This window comes from Notamacropus eugenii, chromosome 4 (assembly GCF_028372415.1).
Source record: "Notamacropus eugenii isolate mMacEug1 chromosome 4, mMacEug1.pri_v2, whole genome shotgun sequence".
NCBI lineage: Eukaryota > Metazoa > Chordata > Mammalia > Diprotodontia > Macropodidae > Notamacropus > Notamacropus eugenii.
In genome coordinates this window covers 38,611,181-38,631,418 of record NC_092875.1, presented here as the reverse complement: position 1 = coordinate 38,631,418, position 20,238 = coordinate 38,611,181, and the positions used below count along the sequence as shown (strand labels likewise).

General features: G+C 43.3%; 2 protein-coding genes across 11 annotated transcripts in view; one reads left to right on the top strand and one right to left on the bottom strand.

Moving 5' to 3' along the window:
• Positions 1 to 21: 21 nt before the first annotated feature.
• MTRFR (mitochondrial translation release factor in rescue) lies at positions 22 to 20,198 on the bottom strand. 5 transcript variants are annotated; one of them, XM_072600640.1, is made up of 7 exons: positions 19,992 to 20,198; positions 19,563 to 19,729; positions 11,410 to 11,499; positions 4,697 to 4,824; positions 1,737 to 1,821; positions 1,003 to 1,288; positions 22 to 368 (listed from the first exon to the last, which is right to left on the bottom strand). In XM_072600640.1, the coding sequence occupies exons 4-7, from the start codon at positions 4,755 to 4,757 to the stop codon at positions 129 to 131; spliced, it is 672 nt and encodes a 223-aa protein (XP_072456741.1). In that variant the 5' UTR covers positions 4,758 to 4,824; positions 11,410 to 11,499; positions 19,563 to 19,729; positions 19,992 to 20,198; the 3' UTR covers positions 22 to 128. The 5 variants fall into 5 exon arrangements, with proteins under 5 accessions (XP_072456741.1, XP_072456742.1, XP_072456739.1 ...); XM_072600641.1 differs by lacking the exon at positions 19,992 to 20,198 and having other exon boundaries at positions 4,697 to 4,821; positions 19,563 to 19,652; XM_072600638.1 differs by lacking the exons at positions 11,410 to 11,499; positions 19,563 to 19,729 and having other exon boundaries at positions 19,992 to 20,062.
• Positions 18,546 to 20,238, top strand: part of MPHOSPH9 (M-phase phosphoprotein 9) — a 51,809-nt gene continuing 50,116 nt past the window's right edge. For 5 of the 6 annotated variants that reach the window (XR_011965403.1, XM_072600634.1, XM_072600633.1 and 2 more), the window contains exon 1: positions 19,824 to 20,013. The gene's annotated coding sequence lies outside the window, so the exon portion shown is untranslated. Of the gene's footprint in view, positions 18,877 to 19,823; positions 20,014 to 20,238 lie in introns of those variants that run through there. The other variant, XM_072600630.1, reaches the window with a different exon arrangement.

Here is a 20,238-nt window from a genome sequence, read left to right as displayed (position 1 = left end):
AGAACAAAACAGGGCTTGGGAGTTTGTCCGCAAACATTTATTGGAAGCCACTAGGAGGGTGCTGGCACCCTGCTTGCACTGACTGGCAGCTCCTGCTGCCCCTGCCACCCTCCCTCCCCCCAGCATCGTCACTCCTCTTGAGGCAATGGGGCCTCAGGCCTTGATTCCTTTAACATTAACTCCTTTAACAGTCTCTTCTTCTCTAGGGTTTCCTTTGCTTTTTTTTTCCTTTCTCTCTTCTTTTTCTCTGCCTCCAATTTGACTTTGTGAATGTGACTGTCTTCTCCTCTGTAGAAGAGATCCACTTTCCCTTGCAGAATCTCTCTTGCCAGCTTTCGATTTTGATCAACTGATCTTGTCTGATGGCACTGGGAAAACATAATGGCATTTTGCTGAGCAGTTGTGGCATGACAGGAGAAGGGCCCTCAGACCTCATTGAGCCTGAGCTCATCTTACAGATGGAGAGACCAAGGCCCAGGGAGGGCCCTGGCTTGGCCAGCGGTCTATCCACCCATCACACAATCTGGTGAACTTCTTAACTGGCTGAGTCGGTTCAGGGGCTGCCATGAGCCAGGGCCTGGCAGAGCACACACATGCAGGGTGGAAGGCCAAAGGGAGGGAGGAAGGCAGGGAGCCAAAAAAAGGGTCTCCCCGTCCGCCCTGAGTCGGCTCTAGGCAGTCTTGGCCAAGCACAAAGGATGTGGGTTGAGTTAATGTGAGGGACCTCTGTGGATGGGTCTCACTTAGCAGCCCTCACAAGGCATTACTGCAACGCCCTCTTGTGGCAGAAGGTACACAACGCATGGCCAAGGAATGGATCAGATCCCTGAAGGACAGGTCCAATCCATCCCAGGAGGGCTTTAAGGCACAAACTTTCAGATGGCTTCTCCACATCCCCCCCAGCTGCAAGCCTGCCTCCCCGACAGGCTTACGAGCCACTTTTTCAGACATAGTTTTGGCAACCAAAGCTCCTGGTACCCTCTTCTCTCCCCCTTCCCTTACCTTCACCACGATGCCAGACGGGATGTGCTTCAGCACCACGCAATTGCTTGTTTTGTTGGTTGCTTGACCGCCAGGACCGTGGCCTCTCACAAACTGCTCTTCTAAGTCGCTTTCGTTCAGAGGAAGGAGGACATGGGAATCTGTCTTACCTGCCACCTGGGGCCCAGAAACTCCTGTCCTGGGGCATAAAAATGAAGGTTTCTTCCACAGCCAGAGCCTCCATAGCACTGCGCTGAATCTGCTCAGTGAGACTGGAAGGTAGGAGAAGCCCAAAGTGTTCATGAATCTGCGAGACAAAAGAGAGGAATGGGACCACATTTTGACAAGTCTGCATCCAGGCTTGCAAAAAAACAAAACACCCAGCTCCTGAAACCTCCACCTCACAGTAAAGGGGATCCTGAGCTTATAAACACATGGCATTTCTCTCTTTTTAAATTAAAAAATTAAATGCTTTATTAGAAATTTAACAACAGCCACCACTGGCATTTATGTGGGACTTTTAAAGCGTACAAAACACTGCATAGGCTATCTCAACTGATCTTCACAACAGTGTAAGGAAGGGGCTACTATCTCCATTCTATAGATGGGGAAACTGAGGTTGAGTGGTGGGAAGTGATAGAGGCAGGATTGGAACTCAGTTTTTCCTGACTTCGAGTCCAGTGAGATAGCCACGCTACACTAAGCACACACACCATCAGCAAGAACAAGTATACTTACTTACTAAGGATATTTACATTTCTTTCAAAACTTTTCTTTGAGGGAAATCTATTTTTCCTTCATCCTCATTTCTAAATATTTCTTTCCTCTCCCCAGAGGTCACTGCGGGTTACAAAGAAAAGAGAGAAAAGGGAAGGGGCGCGATTCCACAAAAGCAACAATCAGAAGAGCCAGACAATAAGCATACGCATTATTCTACCCCCAGGGATGGGGCCAGTCACTGTCAGAGGCCAGACAGACTTCCTCCCAGACCACCTGAACTTCCTACCTCTAAGCCTTTTTTACCAGACCATCTGGCTTCCCTTCTTGTTTTCAAAAAAGAATCACCTGTTCTTTCTGAGGGTGATCCGATGAGTAACGGGGGGCTTTATCAGAGGCATCCAGGGGAGGTAAAGCCACCCAGTTTCTCAGAATTCTCCCAGCCTGTTCTTAAGCTATGAACCTGCCTGCTGCAGAAAATGACAAACCGGGATGAGGACTTCCTCAGTCCCGAACCAAAAGCACTCCGCTGGGGCTCAGATCAGACTGTACCCTTGGGGGGAGCTGTTGTAATCATAGTGACTCCCTAAAAGCAACTCTAATGTTTGTGGAATTGGAAACAAAGCACCAGAATTTTTAAAATAAGAAAGCAGCTTTTTACATCAAATACACAAGTATCCCATGTATTACATCCTTCAGCAATCCTTAAGCTGGGACTGGAACCCTGGTGGGCTGCTAAAGCCAGAACAAGGCCCTGCCCCAGATGTCGAAGTCTGGTTCACTCTGTAACTAGCATCTTTGCCAACTGCTGACAGTCACCTGCCTGTTACTTTTCAATCCCACTGGTGTTACAAGGCTGAATGGGATCTACCTTTTCTCTTTAAAATCCTTTTAGGATGGGCCTGGAGCATTTATTGACAGGGGTTTTAAATTATTGTTAGCGGTGTTGACTCAAATCAACAAGTATTTACTAAACAGCCATTGTGTGCAAAACCCTGAGCTGGACACCAGGGACACACACATTTATATGTGTATAAAGCGATAATATTTAATATAAAATTTTGGAAGAATCTCTTTGTTCTCTCTGAAGCAAACTCAGAGGGTGCCTCTTCCTATGTCAACACAAGCCAGATAGGGCTGACCCGGCATTCCTTAAGAGACCTTTAACCTAAGACACTTTTGCTGAATAATGGGACGTTTTCCGTATCTTAATATTTTGTGGACATATACTATGTTATTGCATGTTAATGGTAAAGAAAACATAGACATCTTGGGTCATAATTTCTATTTGAAACTTTGTCAAACTCTGTTATCTTATTGTACTTACAACCTATGCAATTAAGAAATTCCTTTCTAATGGTCTAGTTAATCACTTATGGAGACCATAAATCTGAAGGTCACAGAACACCTTCTTTGTCCTAAAACAGATTTAAGACTGGCTGTTTTTGGTATCTGGGAGCTAGATTAATATCTAGCTCTGTGGACTTCATGTACTGTTACTTTAAGGGGAATTTAGAATTAATTAAATAATAAAATGTATGCATTTAACCTGTTGCCTTTTCTTTAGCCAAACTTTCAGGTCAACACATGATACAATACATTTTTTTAAAATAATAAGTTTTACTTCTGTCTGGCAAAGGGAACTCACAGAGAGCCCATATGTCCCTATTTTCCTGCTGGCAGCCATCACTGGGGGGAACAGTTACTGTAGAGAAAAGGGCCTACTTTCCTTGGCACTACCACCAACTGCTAACTGACAGTCACTAACTGGTGGCTAGACCTAAGAGCCCTGGGAATAGCAGTGTTCCCCAGAGCAGCTGTCTGCTTATAAATGGCCTTAAAAGATGCATTACTATTTGCCTTGCCTCGGTGGGCTTTGCTCATCTGCCTCTCCTCCATGAGGGAGGAGCAGCTGTCTAGTGTTTCTCTTTCCATCCCTAGAACTCAATACTTCTTCACTCTTTCACCCATTCATATTTTCTACTTTCTATCACCTTTATTCCAAATATATCCAAAATTAAGAAGGGAAAAGCCAGTTCAGCAAAACAGACCCATAAATCAATCAAGTGGGACAGTATTTGCCACATTCTACACTCAGCGTACCCAATCCTTCCATCAGACTGGGAGCTCCTTGAGGGCAAGGCCTGCTTTTGCTGCTTTAGGTATCCCCGGTGCTTGGCACAAAGTAGATGTTTAATAAATGTTTATTGATTGATAATCTCCACCTTTACAGTGAAGGGAGGCAGGTGCAGCATCTCATCCAACTTGGTTATTATAACTGCAGAATTCAGGGTGGTGGCTGTTTTTTAACTTCCCATTTATGGCAGCTCAAATCCAACAGAAGAGCTGCCGGGCTGTTGTTTGGGCAGAGATTCGGGGGTGAAGAGGATGGAGCTGGCAATAATCTGATGTTCAGAGATACACAATCACCCCATGGGCATCTCCCAAGCTCACCAGAGGCCCTTCATAAAAGGATTTGTTCTGTAAAACTTGGACTGAATCAAAAGGCTGCACCCAAGGACCTAGAAGGCCACATGTGGCTTCCAAGCCACAGATTCCCTAGCCCTGGCTTAGGGTTTTCTCTCCCCATTCAAGGCTTTCCTTATGGTCTGTTTGTATCAGAAGGGTGGACCTCCACAAAGTCCCTTCCTAATTCCTCCTCCTGGTGTACAGAAAACCCTGGGTCCTTGAAGACTCTATCAGTGAAGCAGGAGCTCTCACAGCTCATTTGTTCTGGAAAGGCTCTGAATGTGGTTTCAGGCATTGGGCAGGTTTCTGAGAACCACCCTGGGTGGGCTCACAGGCTAAAACATCAACAATCCACTAGCCACTTAGATATTGCCTTTTGTGGCCACGGCTACCCAAGAAACCAAGGAAATACCCAATGTCTCCCTAGTCCTGTGTCCCCACGACAGTGGCTGGAGATGCGAAGAGGAAGTTATAGAAGGATGATAAACAGTAACTGGGCTGTTTGTCCCCTCGAGGGGACTGAGCTCACCGTGTCCTAAGTAACCAGCACGTGGACTACTGCAAGGATTGAGTGGTAACAATCTTGACATTCTTGCTATAAATGTCAGAGGCCAAAGCAAAGTTGCAGCTTCACAGAGGAATGGCTTACAGGTTCTCCTTGGGAAAAACAAATGACAGATGATCCTTAGGAGAGTAGAGGAGAGAAGAGGGGAGGGGAGGAAAGGAGAGGAGAGGGTAAAATAGCAATTGAAAGAATCTACCGATCACCTCTTGAAAGAGATCTCAAAATGAAAATTCCCAGAAATATGACAGCAAAATTGAGAGTTCCCAGGTCAAGGATAAAATATTGCAAGCAACCAGAAAAAAAAACAAGCACGTATTGCAGAACCACAATCAGGATTACACAAGATTTAGCAACATCTAAATTAAGGGATGGGAGGGATTGGAATATAATATTCTGGAGATCAAAGAAACTAGAATTAAAACCAAGAATCTCCTTGGGAGAAACAAATGATAATATTTTGGTGCTTCCAAAGACAACAAGAAATATTGTTTCATGGAACATTTGATCATCTCATACTGCAGTCATTCAGCTGACTAACATTTTATTAAATATCTGCTAAGTGGCACAGTGAAAGAATGCTGGGCCAGGAGTCTGGAAGACCTGAATTCAAATCTGGCCTCGGATACTTCCTAGCTACATGACCCTAGATAAATCACTTAACTCAAGACATGAAATGATGAAGGCTTGCACCAGGGTGGATGCAGTGTCAGAGACAAAGAGGAATATTCGTTTTGTTAGGAAGATGGAAACTACAGGACTTGACAACTGATTGGCAATGGGGGTAAGAGTGCCTGCATGCCTGGGGGGATGGTGGCACTCCTGGGGGGATGGTGGCACTCTCAAAATAATGGGAAAGTTATATCAGCATTTTCCTAAAGTCCATGAGGAAACTTGTAGTGTATATGCCAATGGGCTACATTTCAAGAAAGTTTAAAAAGTCCCTAAATCTAAAAGGTTTTTTGATTTAATTTGAATGTTCTTATCAGTGTCTTCTTAGAACTATGTGTTTTAAATGTGACTTCAAGCTGCTAAATAAGAGCTTTTTAGAATGGGGTGAGTGACTATCTAAATAGTGAGTGACCCTATCTAAATAGGGTGGTGACTCATGCAGAATTATATTGATAGGATTGATAGGCAGCCTGGTGCAATGGAAAGGGAACTAGACTTGGAGTCAGAAAAGCTGGCTATCTGTGATCCTGAATCATTTAACCTCCCTAGGTCTCAATTTCCTCATATGTAAAATCAGAAAGTCGAACTCATGACCATAATAAAGAAGCTTGTGATGGTGGATGTCATTTCAATTCCTTCTGGAGGACAAGGCCTTCCCAGAATTGTTCAAATGCAGAGAGGCATCAATTACAAAGACAACCCAAATATTTCTGGTGAAATTGAGAAGGGCGGTGATCCCTGGTTTCCTTCAAAACTAGAGAAGAGCCAGTTTCTACAATAAGCCTTTCCTGATTCCCCCAATTACTGGTACCCACTCACCTAATGAAATGGAAGCTTCCTGAGGGCAGGTACTGTTCCACAGGTCTCTGTATCCCCAGACACCTGGCAGAAGGCCTGACACGTACTCATCCCTTTGGTATCTGCAGAAGCTGCCTGCTAGTCTCCTTGCCATATCCCTCTCCCTACTCCAGTTCATCCTCCAATCTGCTGCCCAAGTGATTTTCCTATAGTGCAGATCTAACCATGTCTGCTCCCCCCCCCCCCCCCCAACTCCAGTGGCTCCCTACTACGTCCAGGATCAAATACAATATCCAATTTGGCTTTCAATGCTCTTCATATCTTGGCTCCTCTTCCCCTTTTGATTCTTTATTCCCCTGCACAGCCTTATGCTCCAATGGCACCTAGCCATTAACCAGCCTTCTGGCAGGTCCTTGCACCAGACACTCCACGTAGGTACTAATGCTGTGGCTTTTCCCAAGCCCAGAAGGTCCTCCCTCCCAAGCTCCACCTCCTGGCTCGCTTGCAGAATCCTCCTCTTCTTCTTCCTCCACTCCTTCCCGCCTCTCTCCTGGGACCACTTCTCAGTCACTCCATGTCGATCTTTTTTGCGTGTAGCTGCCTGCATGTCACATCCCTCATGACAACGTCCCTGGAGGGACAGAGGCTGGGCTTTGGTCTTCCTTTGTATCCCCTGTGTTTTGGTGATTGACTGGACTTCTAAGCATACAGATCCACTTAAAACTTTATGAAATATATTTGATATTTATATTTGACATTTAATTCATTCTTCAATATGAAAACACATATGGTAATTATTTTATAACCAATGGATCTGATTATGCTTCCTCGTATAAGTTAGAAATCGCTCTGAAATCATCAATAGATGCTTGGTGATTGACTCGATTGGCAGCTCAATACAAAACATCAACAACATGGTTGGCCATAACATGTCAAAAGTGAGGGATAGAAGACAGACAAGCATTTACAGTATTAAAAGGAAAGCCTTTCGCATATCGAGCAGATTCTCTATGAAAAATCCACCACTCAACTACGTGCCTACTCTGTGCCACCGTGGGGAGGGCTGGGATTCACAGAAAGACGTGTATAAGAATTGCAACTAGATAACAAAGGATAGGAACTCAACATTTAAAAAAAAAATGAATATTAAAAAGGTTTTTTACGTAATCGGGAAAAAATATTAAATTTTTAAAGAGGAAAAAAAAAGCAAGAAGCAGGGGTTCCAAGATACAAAGATGAAGACAGAGATCATGCTAGACGTGTCTAGAACGTAAAGGCATAGATGGAGGCAAGAGAGAATGTTACATACAGGGAACAGTAAACAGCCCAGGGTTGGCCAATGTAAAGCATATGTGACATGAAGTAATGTGTTATCAATCTGTAAAAACAGGTTAGAGGAAGAGTATGAAGGGCTTTAAAAGCCTAAAAGAGACCTTTATGTTTCAGACTAAACCGTCTTGAGCAGAAAAACAGATTGGTCCAACCTAGTCTATGTGAAGCACAGTAGCATTTATAGCATCCTCTTTGAATATAAGGGCCAATGAAGAAAAAGAAAAAAGTGAGAAACACCCATAAATTTGAATAAATTTAATAAATTCAGTCCCCTCCCCACCTCCCCCCAGGGTGAATCCATTTGTAGCAGAACCAGTGGTGGGAGTACCCATCCCAATAAAAGCATACAGATGCATTCAAGTTTTGAAATATATTTGATTAACTCATTCCTCAATAGGAAAACACATAAGGCAATTATTTTAATAACAAATATATGTGATTACACTTACTGCTATATGTGAGACTAATTGCTCTAAAGACATCAGTAAGTGTCTGGGTTTGGAAAATTACAAATGTAGCCAACCGCTTGTTAGAAGCCATCTGGACTAATGCCTTGGGGTTCTCAGTTGAACTATTACATCCACAATTTATAAATGGCTTCCTTTCTAATCTGAAATCTCCATTCTGTTCTGGTTCATGGCAACTGGTATTGAAGTCAGACTGAGGTCAACTTTAACAAACTTATAAGGCAACCAAAACGGCATCACCAAGATGGATGGATTGCTTTGGGATCCTTGAGATCCTTGAGCTTTGAATGATAGCTTTCACCGATTGGAGATCATTTCTCCTTTGTGTCCAGTGTTGGGAAGGAAGAAAAAAAGGAGAAACATGAAGGCATGCATTCATTGCTTCTTTGGTAAATATACAGATTTTAAAGTTTTCTAGACCTTTGCTCATTTACGGTGTTCTAATGCCATCCTTTGAATGAGCAGAGTGCGGTACTTCTATTCTCCCTGTTGGCAAAATGGACATGATTGAAAATGTTACAATGAGTTTTTTAGGCATCAACATCTAACTAAAGTCTTCCCGTAGCTTGTGACACATAGGTGATCCTGGCTTCTCAAAAAGGCTGTGTGGCACATTGGATAGAAGGTGGATTTGGGAGTCTGGAAGCTGACACGGCCATGACAAGTCACTTCACCTGAATCTCAGTTTCCTCATCTGTAAAATGGAGATGATACAGACAGTATCTATAACCTCACAGGATTGTTGTCAAGCTAAAATGTGAGGATTGCAAAGCATTTTTCAAACTATAAAGTACTATGGAAAATGTCAGTTATGATGAAGATGTTATGCCAGCAGGGCACAAGCTTTGACAAGTTCTACCAAACTGGGAAGGTGCCAAGCAGAGGCCTGGTAACAGGTGCTGTCTATCATCTAAGGACCAACCCAGTTTACCAAATTTCAGAATTAGCAGACTTGCTGCAAAGTAGTGAGTGATTTCTTGGCAAGGAAAACCATCAACCAGGTTGTGGAAGATTTGTGCCTTCATTGATGGAATTAGTTCTTGTAATGATAAACCAAGGAGGTTTTGAATGTCTTAAGTGCCAATGCTGTTGCTGAATGGAAAAGGAGGTGGGGTGGCTGATAACAGCTCAATAGGCCAAGCATTGTGCTGGGTTCCAGGAAATATTAAAGGACCAAGACCACCACTTTCAGCAATCTGGGTTGATCCTCTGTGGAGGGTTTATGGAAGAGCTTTGAAAATAATCACACAGGATAAGGGGATGAGGCTGGGTTGCAATCTAAACTGGGGAGGAAAGCCCTACGTTGATTAGATAATGAATCCAAAGCATAAAGGTATACCAATGCTATTATTTTGTGTGGCTATTATAATGGTCTGAACCTGTTTCTTTTTAGTTGGGCTAGTCCCATGGGATGCTAATTAGGGCATTCGAGGAAGTAATTCCATGCCTCGGAGAAGACCAACTACAGCCAAATGAAAATGAAGATGACTCACTAAACTGACTGAGGCTTTTCATGAGCTGGTAAGCTGAATGAAAAACTGAATCATGATGCCCTGGATCAAGTAGCCAGGAGATACTGTGGGCAGCATCAGCAGTGCTGTTTTCTTGTAACTTTCACAAGAAAGAACAGTGTCCACTATAAACACATAAAGATGAGATTAGATTGGGTTCTCTCATGTTAGAAGAATGCTGGAAACCTCCCCTGCTCCTACACCCCCACCCCCCCAGCTTATTTTGTGCTATCTTCTCCAAATATTCCTTGTGAAACAAGGATTCTTTGTGGAAACTGCTTGTCTCTGATTGAGGCTGGATGTGGAACACAGGACTATTCATTTTTCTGCAGTTTCTCTTCCGCCCCCTACGCAAATCTGAGCAGGCAGGACAGTGAAGAGTCTAGGGCACTAACAAAGAGGGGAAACAACTCTTACACAAAGGAGGGAGCCAAGAGTGCTTTTATCAGCTGTCACTAGACTAACCCACTGTGTTTCTTCTTCAAGCCTGCACCTTTTTGTCCTGGTTCAGTGCTTTCAGATGCCCTGGAAAGACTCCCACCCAACAGGAGTTCAGGAAGGTCCCCAGTGTTCACTGACTGGTTGCTGTGTTTGGCAGCTAATTCTAGTAGCCAATCAGACTCTTCTAGGCACTCCCAGCATCTTCTGGAGCTGTGGCCTGACTCCAAAGGCTGCTAAAAATGACCCACACACCTATGGTTCCACTTCCCCAAGCCTAAAAGAAGGATCCTGATTGGATCTTGGTTTTTGTGACACTCACAGAGGGAGCCCAGAGTCTTTGGGGAACAATAAAAGCAGCTCAAATTTTTGTTCCTAATGACATTTAAAAAGGAAAAAAGGAAAAAAAAAAAGCTCCAGTAAGAGGAAACCAACACCTATGGCAGCAATGACCCATTTCCTACCGTCTGTGTGGTAGATTTTAGCAGAGAGTTGGTTCTCTACCTGAATCTCTCCTCCCCCCAAAATATGAACACTTCTGCATAAAACAGCTGACTTCAGTCTAAGTTGAAGCTTCTCACATTTGATTATCCTTTTTCAGAAAGTCTGACAGAATCTGCCCTTTTTACCTTGCCTGAGCCTTGAACAATTCTGGATCTATGACAAAGGTGGTTAGTTTTATTTGCAGGTTGAAACTGATTCATTTGGTATACTTATCTGCAAGGCTGCTTGGAAAAAATGATGTGGGATCTCAGTATGACATCATTCACTGCAGAATTGTTATTTGTTAGAAGTTTATCCTGATCCACAACCAAGGACTAAATTTATGATGTCAAGAGCTTAGAACTGTGGTGCATGAGTAAGACAGTCTAGATGGACCACACACTTGAATTGGCAATGGAATCCACTGTCTTTAAACCTTGGGGTAGGGACACAGGTAAGCAGTGTCTTCCATCTCATTTCAGTGTTTCTGAAAGAGTGAAAGCTACACAGGGTTGGAAGAGTCTAGTCTCTGAGCTCCTTATCATCTCTAGAAGCAAAGCCTAACTGCTCTGTTACGTATTTAAAGCTCTTTCTAAGCTTGCTCCAAGCTATCTTTCCAGTCTCATTATACACTGCCCCCATTCATGCAGTCTTATGTCTAGCTGAATTGGTGCTGGTTCTTCCTCAAACAGGCCACTCCATCTCCTGGTTCCTGGGCTGTGCACAGGCTGTACCTCATGTTTGGAACACAATCCTCATCTGTCCTTCAGACTGCTAGTGGCCTTCAAGCCTTAGTTCAAGCTCTGTCTTCTCCCCTGAGTCCATTCCTTATCTATTCAGTTACTAGGGCCTCCCCCCACAAATTACCTTGCATTTATTTTGCACATGAGAGTCCATGCCGCTTAGGGGATAGGGAGCTGACCTCAAAGGCCTAATTCAAGCTTTGCTCTGACAGGCCGGGCTGTGTGATTGCTCTTACCTGCTTGGAGGTAACTCTTGAAGACTGTCAGTTACAGCAGTGTCCACCCATCAATACTGATCCTGGAAGTGAGTTACCTAAGGTCCACAGCTAGAACCAGATTAAATGCAATTGGGAAATGTTTAACAAAGTAAAAATACAACAAATAACAAAGTAGATAAAAATACAACCAACACAGAGAATGTTAATTCCTGGTTTTCTCAGTCGATATTCTTCTGGGGTTTGATACCACTGGCCTAGACCAATCAAATTATAGGTCCAGTCTCTATTCCCCATCCTACGTTTATTTATGTGCACACTAACAGGGTAAAGAGGGTGCGATTTTTGTTTCTCTAGGAACTAACATAGTGCCTGACACATAGCAGTTGGTACGTAATAGATGCTTGCTGAATAAGCCTCCCTTCTGTACACATTTCATTACACAGTCACTTAGAAAGGTAAAACATCACCTTTTAACTTTAACTTTTCATAAAAATGTTCCATCTTTGTAGAAAGGAACTCATCCAAAGCAGGGAGGATGGGTATCTTAGTTGAAATCAAGTGTGTTACAGAAACACAAAGTGTCTTCCACATGAGGGCAGGGACTGGAACTGCACTGTCACTGACTCGCACAATGGAGGGGGAAGGCAGGTCAGTATCTTCTCTGTAACGTATGGGCTCACAGCAAGTGTGTGTCAGAGGTCAATCAATCAATCAATAAACTATTATCAGGCACCTACGGTCCCAAGTACTGTGCTAGATTAGGCTTGAAGCAGATCTTCATTTTGCATGTAGCGGGCATTAATAAATCTGACTTCCATTGCAAATAAAATGCTGAGAAAAAAAGTTATACTCAAGTCAGGAACACAGGATTTAACTGCTTCCCACAAGTGGCAGTTGTTTTCCTTATGGCAGGCTCTGGGATTTACTGGGATTCTGCAGAAGTTCTTAGGACCAAAAAGGATGACAACTACCACATATAAGATTTACAAAGTACTTTCTCCATAATAATCTTGAAAGGTAAGCAGCATAAGCATTATAATCCTTATTTTCCAGATGAGGAAACTGAAGGGGCTGAGAAGTGAGGCAGCTTTCCCACAGTCTCAAAGCTACTAAGTGTGGTAGCTGGGGCTTAACCAGGATCTTCTAAGCCCAAATCCAACAGTCCTTCCACTCAAACACAGTGTTCACAATAAATCACAATAAATCAAAAGGACTGCTGGGGTCCAAGAAAAGCTCAAGAGATTGTAATGGGGTCAAATCAAGTAAGAGATGAGTAAACGTTTGTAGGGAATAGAGAGGGAAAGAAGGATTGATGGAAAAAAGCCAAAAGACATTTAAAATTAATGCAAAATTTAAAATTTCACCAAATGCCAAGTGAAGATAGACAAAAATAAGGTCACCACTGCATTATGGTGCTAGAATGAGTGGTTCTGACAGGAGAACTGTAATAGTTGGGTTGGGTATGAGTTATTTCCTCATATTTAATAAAAACAGCATCGATGCAACAAGCAGCTTTTTCGCCCATCAACTATTCTTAAAGTGACATCGGAAGGTATTGCTACTCACTGCAGCAGGAAGATTTGCTTTTAAAAGATATACAATGCCTTCTATGATACTGTTACTGAAGGGATCAGGACTGGTGAACCAATACAGGGTCAGCTTGGCCTCTGCCACTTCTGGTTCTGAGAGCTGTGCAGAGTAGAGATATCAAACTCCAAGGGAACCAGATTAGTTTAAGGATCCCTGAAGACACACGCTGATTTCAATAACCACATTAACATGATCTATGTTTTAGTATATTTTTATTCGTTTTGTTCAATATTTCCCAACTTCATTTGAAATTGGTTCCAGGCTCGGAAGTGATGTGGGCTACCTGCCTGTGGGTTGCTGTGTGTTTGACCCCTCTGGGGTAGAACACTGAGGCCTGAAGGGATTTGCCCCAGATGTGAGAGAGGTGGAAATGGAACTCAGGTTGTGTTGGCTCTGAGGATGACTCTCTGCTCACTAGGCTATGCCACATCTTATGCTTCAATAATCTTAAAAAACAACAAACAAACCTAATCAATGAAATAGAACCAGCAGGCAAGGCAATGCAGCAGTATTCAGATGAAACAAAATGACCGGCGGATGGCGCCAAAGGCCAGATGATGGGAGGGGGCTGGTTCAGCACTTCCTACAAGCTGTATTTAAAATAACCATCAAGGCAGCCCCATAAAAGAAAAGTCAGCCCGAAGAGATCGCCTCTGCAGTCTGCTTGGAGCTAAGGCCCATCGCTGTCACCGTATAAGCAAGCGTAGGATTCGGATTTTCAGGCTGGGAATATAGCATTTTCTCCCCAACTCAAATGTGTTTGCAGAGAATTTTTATTGAAAATAGGAAAACCACAAAAACTTAACCACAAAATATAGAACTGTTATTTTAAATTTAAATGGATAAAAGGAAATAGGACCACTGTGGCTCTGGTCTGAAATTCACAGCCTTCTAGCTTTAGTCTTACCAAATAGAAGGAAAAAGAACAATTTTGACAGAATTTCCCCCTCCACCCCCCTTCAAGAAAACATTCTGCTTTCAAAATCTGGACAGAAAGCTTGGATCTTTTTGAATTCCAAAGATGATGCAACTGTCCTATTTGAAAGCACTATAGTGATCTTGTCCTATTTAAAGCATCTAACAGTAGCCTTGTGACATATTGACTCAAGTATAAGAACCGAACTGACTAAAGCTCATCTCAAAATATAATACTATTTTGAAAGTCTTATAAAGACTAAAAACACTTGACATTTCTCATATCATCTTCTGATCTCAAAGCACTTTTTATACCTATTATCTCATTTGCTCATATAAATAAGGAAACAGAGCTACCATGTGATCTAGCTAAGGCAGTTACCTTGCTAAAATGGAGGTTGCTTTTTTTTTTTTACACCTAAATTCCTCCTTCCTGAAGGATGAACACAATTAGTGTTTACTTTCTAGCATAAATCCAAAGCTATTAAATTATCTCTTAATGGCCAGATCTAATATTCTTTTCTCAAAGACACAAAGGTCTCTCCTGCTTCTCCTCCTACCTGACCAATCCTTCTCAGTTTCCTGTCCAGGCCTCATCCAAGGCTCTATCCTGGGCTCTTTTCTCTTCTCTCTCTGTACTATTTTGTGTGGTGACCTCACTTGCTCCCATGGACTCAGGGATCATCTGTGTAGAAGAATCTCAGATCTATTTATCTAGCTAGCATCCTCTCCTAACTTCCAGTCTTGCATGTCCAGCTCTCTATTAGACATCTTGAACCGTCCCCTGAACATCTTAAACTCAACATTTTTGAAACAGAACTCATTAGCGTTTCTCCTAAGCCTTGCTATCTTTCAAATTTTCCTGTTACTATTGAAGGCACCACCACTCTCTCACCTGGGCTGGAAACCCAGGTGTCATCCTTGGTTCTTGACTACTACTCAACCCCTACATAGTCACTCAGTGGCCAAGTCTTGTGGATGGATACTACCGCCACAACATTTCTTTTACATGTCTCCTGTCCTAGCACTATTACCACCCTGGTGTAGGCCTTTCATCACCTCATACTTTCCACATTGGAACCTTTCTGGTTGGTTTCCCAAACTCTCCTCTTCCAATCTATTCTCAACTCAGCTGTCAAATTTATTTTCTTTAATTACAGAGGTGACCATGTTATGTTCTCCACCCCCTTCCCCCATACAATATATACCAGTGGTGCCCTATTTATTCCGGGTTCAAATATAATAACCTCTGTCTGGCTTTCAAAACCCTTTCTACCTTTCCAGGCTTCTTATACCTTATAATTCTGCGACACTGCCTCCTCGTTCCTCACACAAAATGTTCTATTCTCCCAACTCTGCATTGTTCTGGCTGTCTGCCATGCCTGGAATGATGTACCTCCTCTTTACATCCTGGTTTCAAATCTCCACTAAAACCCCACTTTCCACAAGAAGCCTTTGCCAGGTTCCTCCATGATACTGGTGCTTTCACTCTGAGATTCTCTCCCATTTATCCTGTGTAAATCTCGCCTGTACTAGGTTGCGTGGGTGTTGTCTTCTCCACTAGATCCCTGAAAGCAGTCACTGTTTTTGCCTTTCATCTTGTCCCTAACTCTCACCACAGTGCCTGGGACACAGTAAGTGTTTAATAAATGTTTGACTTGTTGATGATTCTTTTCCCTCTCCTTCATTAAACTTATTAGCCTGTTTTCCTTAATCTCTGTCTTATATCTCTCCCCACTTCTCAGTCACTTATTTCCTCTTTTACCCAGTAATACCTTCTATCTCTGACAACCTCTATGTGAACAGCAGGAAGCTGGCTCACAAGTGCAGGTAAAGTGACTACAGTATGACTGTTAAGTGGTGGTTTTATAGAACAAGCCCAATCTGCAGAATAACTGGACAGTTTCATCACTTTCTGTGTTGATCAATCACCATATTGATATCTGTTGTGTAAAGATCTCATTGCATTGAGTGTGAGTTCACAGCTTTCATTTTTATTCCTTGAAAATAAATTACCATACAGGGCACACATATGCGTCCAGAAATGGAAGCAGACAGTTATGATAGCTAGAGAGAGGGCTAGCAAACAGATGCATGTCCTGACTGTTGCACTGGTAAACACATTAAAAGAACCAGAAACGTCCTAGAAAACACTGAGCGGATGCCCTCAAGAGGATTTACACACATGGCTAAGAATCACAGGGGATGACGAAGACTTGAAGGCCTACAGTCTGCACCAATGGAGAAAGTACTCACATCAGAGAAATCACTGGCCACTGAAGTACTCAAAAAGCTACTTAGGACAACTTTACCTTAGAAAAGTTTTACTGACACCTTTTATTTTTTAAGTAATTTATATCAATAATAATTTTCTGATACAATCTTCTCACGTGGAACCCTCTCTTGAACAAAGAAAAACTGAAACAGACACACTGACAGCAACTGCACCCCTAGTTCTCCACCCCCTCTACCAAGGGGAAAACTGTATTTAACTAACTGTTCTCCTGGATGAAGATTATTCCCTGGATTTCTGAAAGATCATAATGGACATACTGGGGGTACGTTCTTAGTAAAGGATCATCCTCATACCCCTACTTATCATTTGCTAAAATCTTTGGTCAGATCACAGTTCAATGATTATGAATTCAGTTGCTAAAGAGGTAATCATGGCATCAAATAGAAAGGATCAAGTTTTCTCAGGGATCATACAGGAAGACAAGACCACCAAGATCAATGCAAGCATAGTGGTTTAAGCACTAATTATAAGAAAAATTATGGCATAGGAAATTTCACAATTCACACTTACCCTGAAAATGTCATTTCATGTTTAAATTGTAGATGTCAATTTATAATGTTTTATTTTTATTTTGGAGAGATGAGCCACCAAATAGCACTACTTGAACATGAAAATTAATGAAATCTTTTCATAAGCATTTACTAAACACCTACTATGTGCATGACATTTTGGACACGGAGACAAAAACCCAAGTCCTTCCCTTCAATCTTTTGTTCTTGTTGCATGCTAACAGTATAATGTAGTAGATGGAATGCTGGACCTGGCCCAAGAGATGTGTCATTATGGGTAAATCACAACTTCAGTGTTTCCTTATCTGAAAAATGAGTGTAAATAATCCTTTACCTCACTCTCCAGCCTAACATTTGCTCACCCTCACAGGATTACGAGAAAAGCACTTTGAAGACCTTAAACACGACTTTATAAGTGAGTTACAGGCAACTGAGATATTTCACAATAATGTGTACTTTGCCAATCTCCCAGATGTTGCTTTTAAGATGATCTTCCCTCAGAAGTGGCCATGTGAAGCCTTCAGACAAAGAAAAAGCCTTTCACTTTGAAAAACTTTATTTTGCAATAAAAAAAATTCTATTACAATATGCTAATCATCACCATGTAAAGCCACAAAGTAGTACTTAAGTAATGAAAGTACAAACATCCTTAAGCCTTCTAGGCTTAATCTGTTTAGATCAAGCTACAGTTAGAAATAACTTTTTACAAGTTTTCTTTCAAACTGTATTGCAGCTCTAGAGGCACAGTATGTCTGACTTGGGACTCATGAGTAAATGGGTTAAATAAAAAATTCAGTTAACATGACCATTATTTTCTGAATAAGTTGGGTCAATTAAGATGTTCAGTAAAATATTTTATTGGGTAAGGAGTTCTCTAAAATTTCGTTATAAAAAAGGAATTTTTCTAGTAGAAACTAACCAGTTACTGTACAACCATCATTAGCACTTGCTACAGTTAACATGCATTATAAATTTTATAGACAACATGGGTTTTTGCCACAATAGTACATCTTTTGCTTTTCTATCAAAGTAGCTTACTAAGTCTTTTAGGAGTCAGTGGTTTTGTCTCACTCTTGTATAACTTATTGATGTTTATGGATGAAATGATATATGATTCTGGACTCCAACAGAAGGTACTGGTTGCGCAGCTAACAGAAATGGGAGGTAAAAGAACAAATCTTATTGGCAGGATTCAAACATGTCACTGCTTGGAATAATCTCAGTTCTGTTAAGAATATATATAAAAATATAATGTATTACATATGCTATATAATATTTATAATATTATATGGCATAACAGAAAAAGTAAACAACCTTAGAGAGTCAAGCAGTTAGTTTTGGTTGACTGGTACACACAGACAGAAGTCAAGATAGGACAGTTTATTTGGTTCAGTAACATATTTCTATGGAAAAACCATTTATTGCTTATCTATTGATGTAGACAGTGTCTAATACGGGACAGACAACCAATAAACGTTTGATTTGATGGATAACAAGGCTGCCCCCACTTCTGCGCAGGTATGTCATTCACTGCTCACACACAAAAACGGGGAGTGTCTGACTCTTGTCTGGCTGGACAGATTTCAGGAAAACAACAGGTATTGGACGTTATAAAAAAGTGCTACTTTTGATCACTAAACCCAAAAATTTCTACTGTAAGGAGACTGATTTTTTTCACTGGCCAAAAATACAGCACCAAAACAAACAGGTTTTGCTGCTGACAAAAACACATAATAAAGACTCCACTTAGCTCACAAGTCATCTTTATTATGTATAGGTCTATCAGCAGCAACACCTGATTATTTGGGTGCTACACTGTAGCCATCAAACTTGTCTTCACACTTACATAGTATCTATAAGATGAAAAGCCTGAGATAAGTTCTGCTACCAGCCCGGCTTTCAGGTTCTCCAGGAGACTTGGCAAAAGCCTCTTTCTGTACCGCCCAGAATGTACAAAGGTCAGGCAAGCTTTCAACCCCTCCAGATTCAGAGATCCCTCAGGGTAATAAACTGCCCTTGGACCAAGATGGTTTTTTGGTCGAGATCTGCGATGCCATCAGAGTAGGGAACTCCAAGTGAGGAAATTGCCTCTCCCTCCCGCCGCCGGAAGATCAATAACTGTTCTCTAAATCATAGTTGGAGAGAATCGCCAGGGGTGGTCTGCAGCAGAGGCAGGTGTGTTCCGAAGTGACAGACGTACTTTACACATCAGGCCAATCTCTTCCATATCTGTATACACACACGTATACACACACACACACACACACACACACACACACACACACACACTGTATAGAATGCGGGTTCCTGAAGACTACTTAAATCTCTAGTACTTAACACAGGGCACTGCACGTCAGAAGCGCTTAATAAGTGCTTAAGACCCGAGAAGAAGAAAGGGGCTTCACAACAGCTGGCAGAATAATTCTGGTTAGATATCCAGGTTCTCTTGGTTATTTTTTCTCCCAAACTGACCCCTGACCCACAGCAGGCGCCTTAATAACGGTTTCGTGGCAATGGAGCGGGGGAGGGCTGAGCGGAAATGTGTCTCTTTACCCATCTAGGAGGCACTTCGTGAAGGTGGAGGTTCTGTAGAAATTGGGGAAAAGGAGGGGGCAGGAAGGAAGGAAAGGAGGGGGGAAGGGAGAAGGAAGGGGAAAAGCATTTATTAAGCGCCTACTGCGTGCTAGGCAGCTAACACACACGATCTCCGGACGCAACGTCCAGCGCAGCGCCGTGGGGCGGGCCGGGTCCTAGGGCCCGCGGAGGTCCCGCTACGTGCGGGGAGCACGATGGACGGCCGTCGTCCGTCAGCCTCGACGCGGAGGCGAGGGCCAGCCAAGCTCGCCGCGGGGGTCTCTTACCTGGGCCCGAGAAGGAGCAGCCAGGAACACTCTAATGGGAGCAAGCCAAGCAACCGCCGCTGGGGAAAAAGTCCCGTTGGCGCATGCGCCTACGCATGCGCTCATACTTTCCCCGCCCCCAATTCCTTGACGTCTTTCTTGCGCTTAGGAGCCGTTGTTGTTCCCTCCTACGTGAATGCGGAAAAAAATCGGAGCAGGCCAATCAGAGGGGGGGCGCGGCGGAGCCCCGCCTCTCTTCTGCGGGCCGGTTCCACACTCCCCACAATCAATCCGCCGGGAGTGGGCGTGGCTACTGCGCGGGCGCGCGCCTCCCCTCCGCCGGGTCCCCCCGCCCCTTTCCCAACGCCCGAGCGGCCAATCGCAGGCGGGGCGCCGGGCGCGCGCACTCGAGTCTTAACTGTCGCGCTGGGCGACTCGCTTGGCCCTCACCATCGGCTGGGGTGCTCGCCAGGTAAGGAGGTTCCGCGCTTTAGGAAGTCGGGCATTGGGGGCCGTACCCTCCCCCGCCCCGGGACTCCTAGCGATGGTTAGCGGGTGTGGCATCCCTGGCAGCTGGGCCGGGGGACCGGATAGGGGAGTGAGGGGCGGGGGGGCAGGGCGGAGCGTTGGCCGCCACAGCCCAGCCTCCCCGAGGCTACCTCACGGTGGGGGGGCGGGGCCTGAGGCCCCTTCTCTA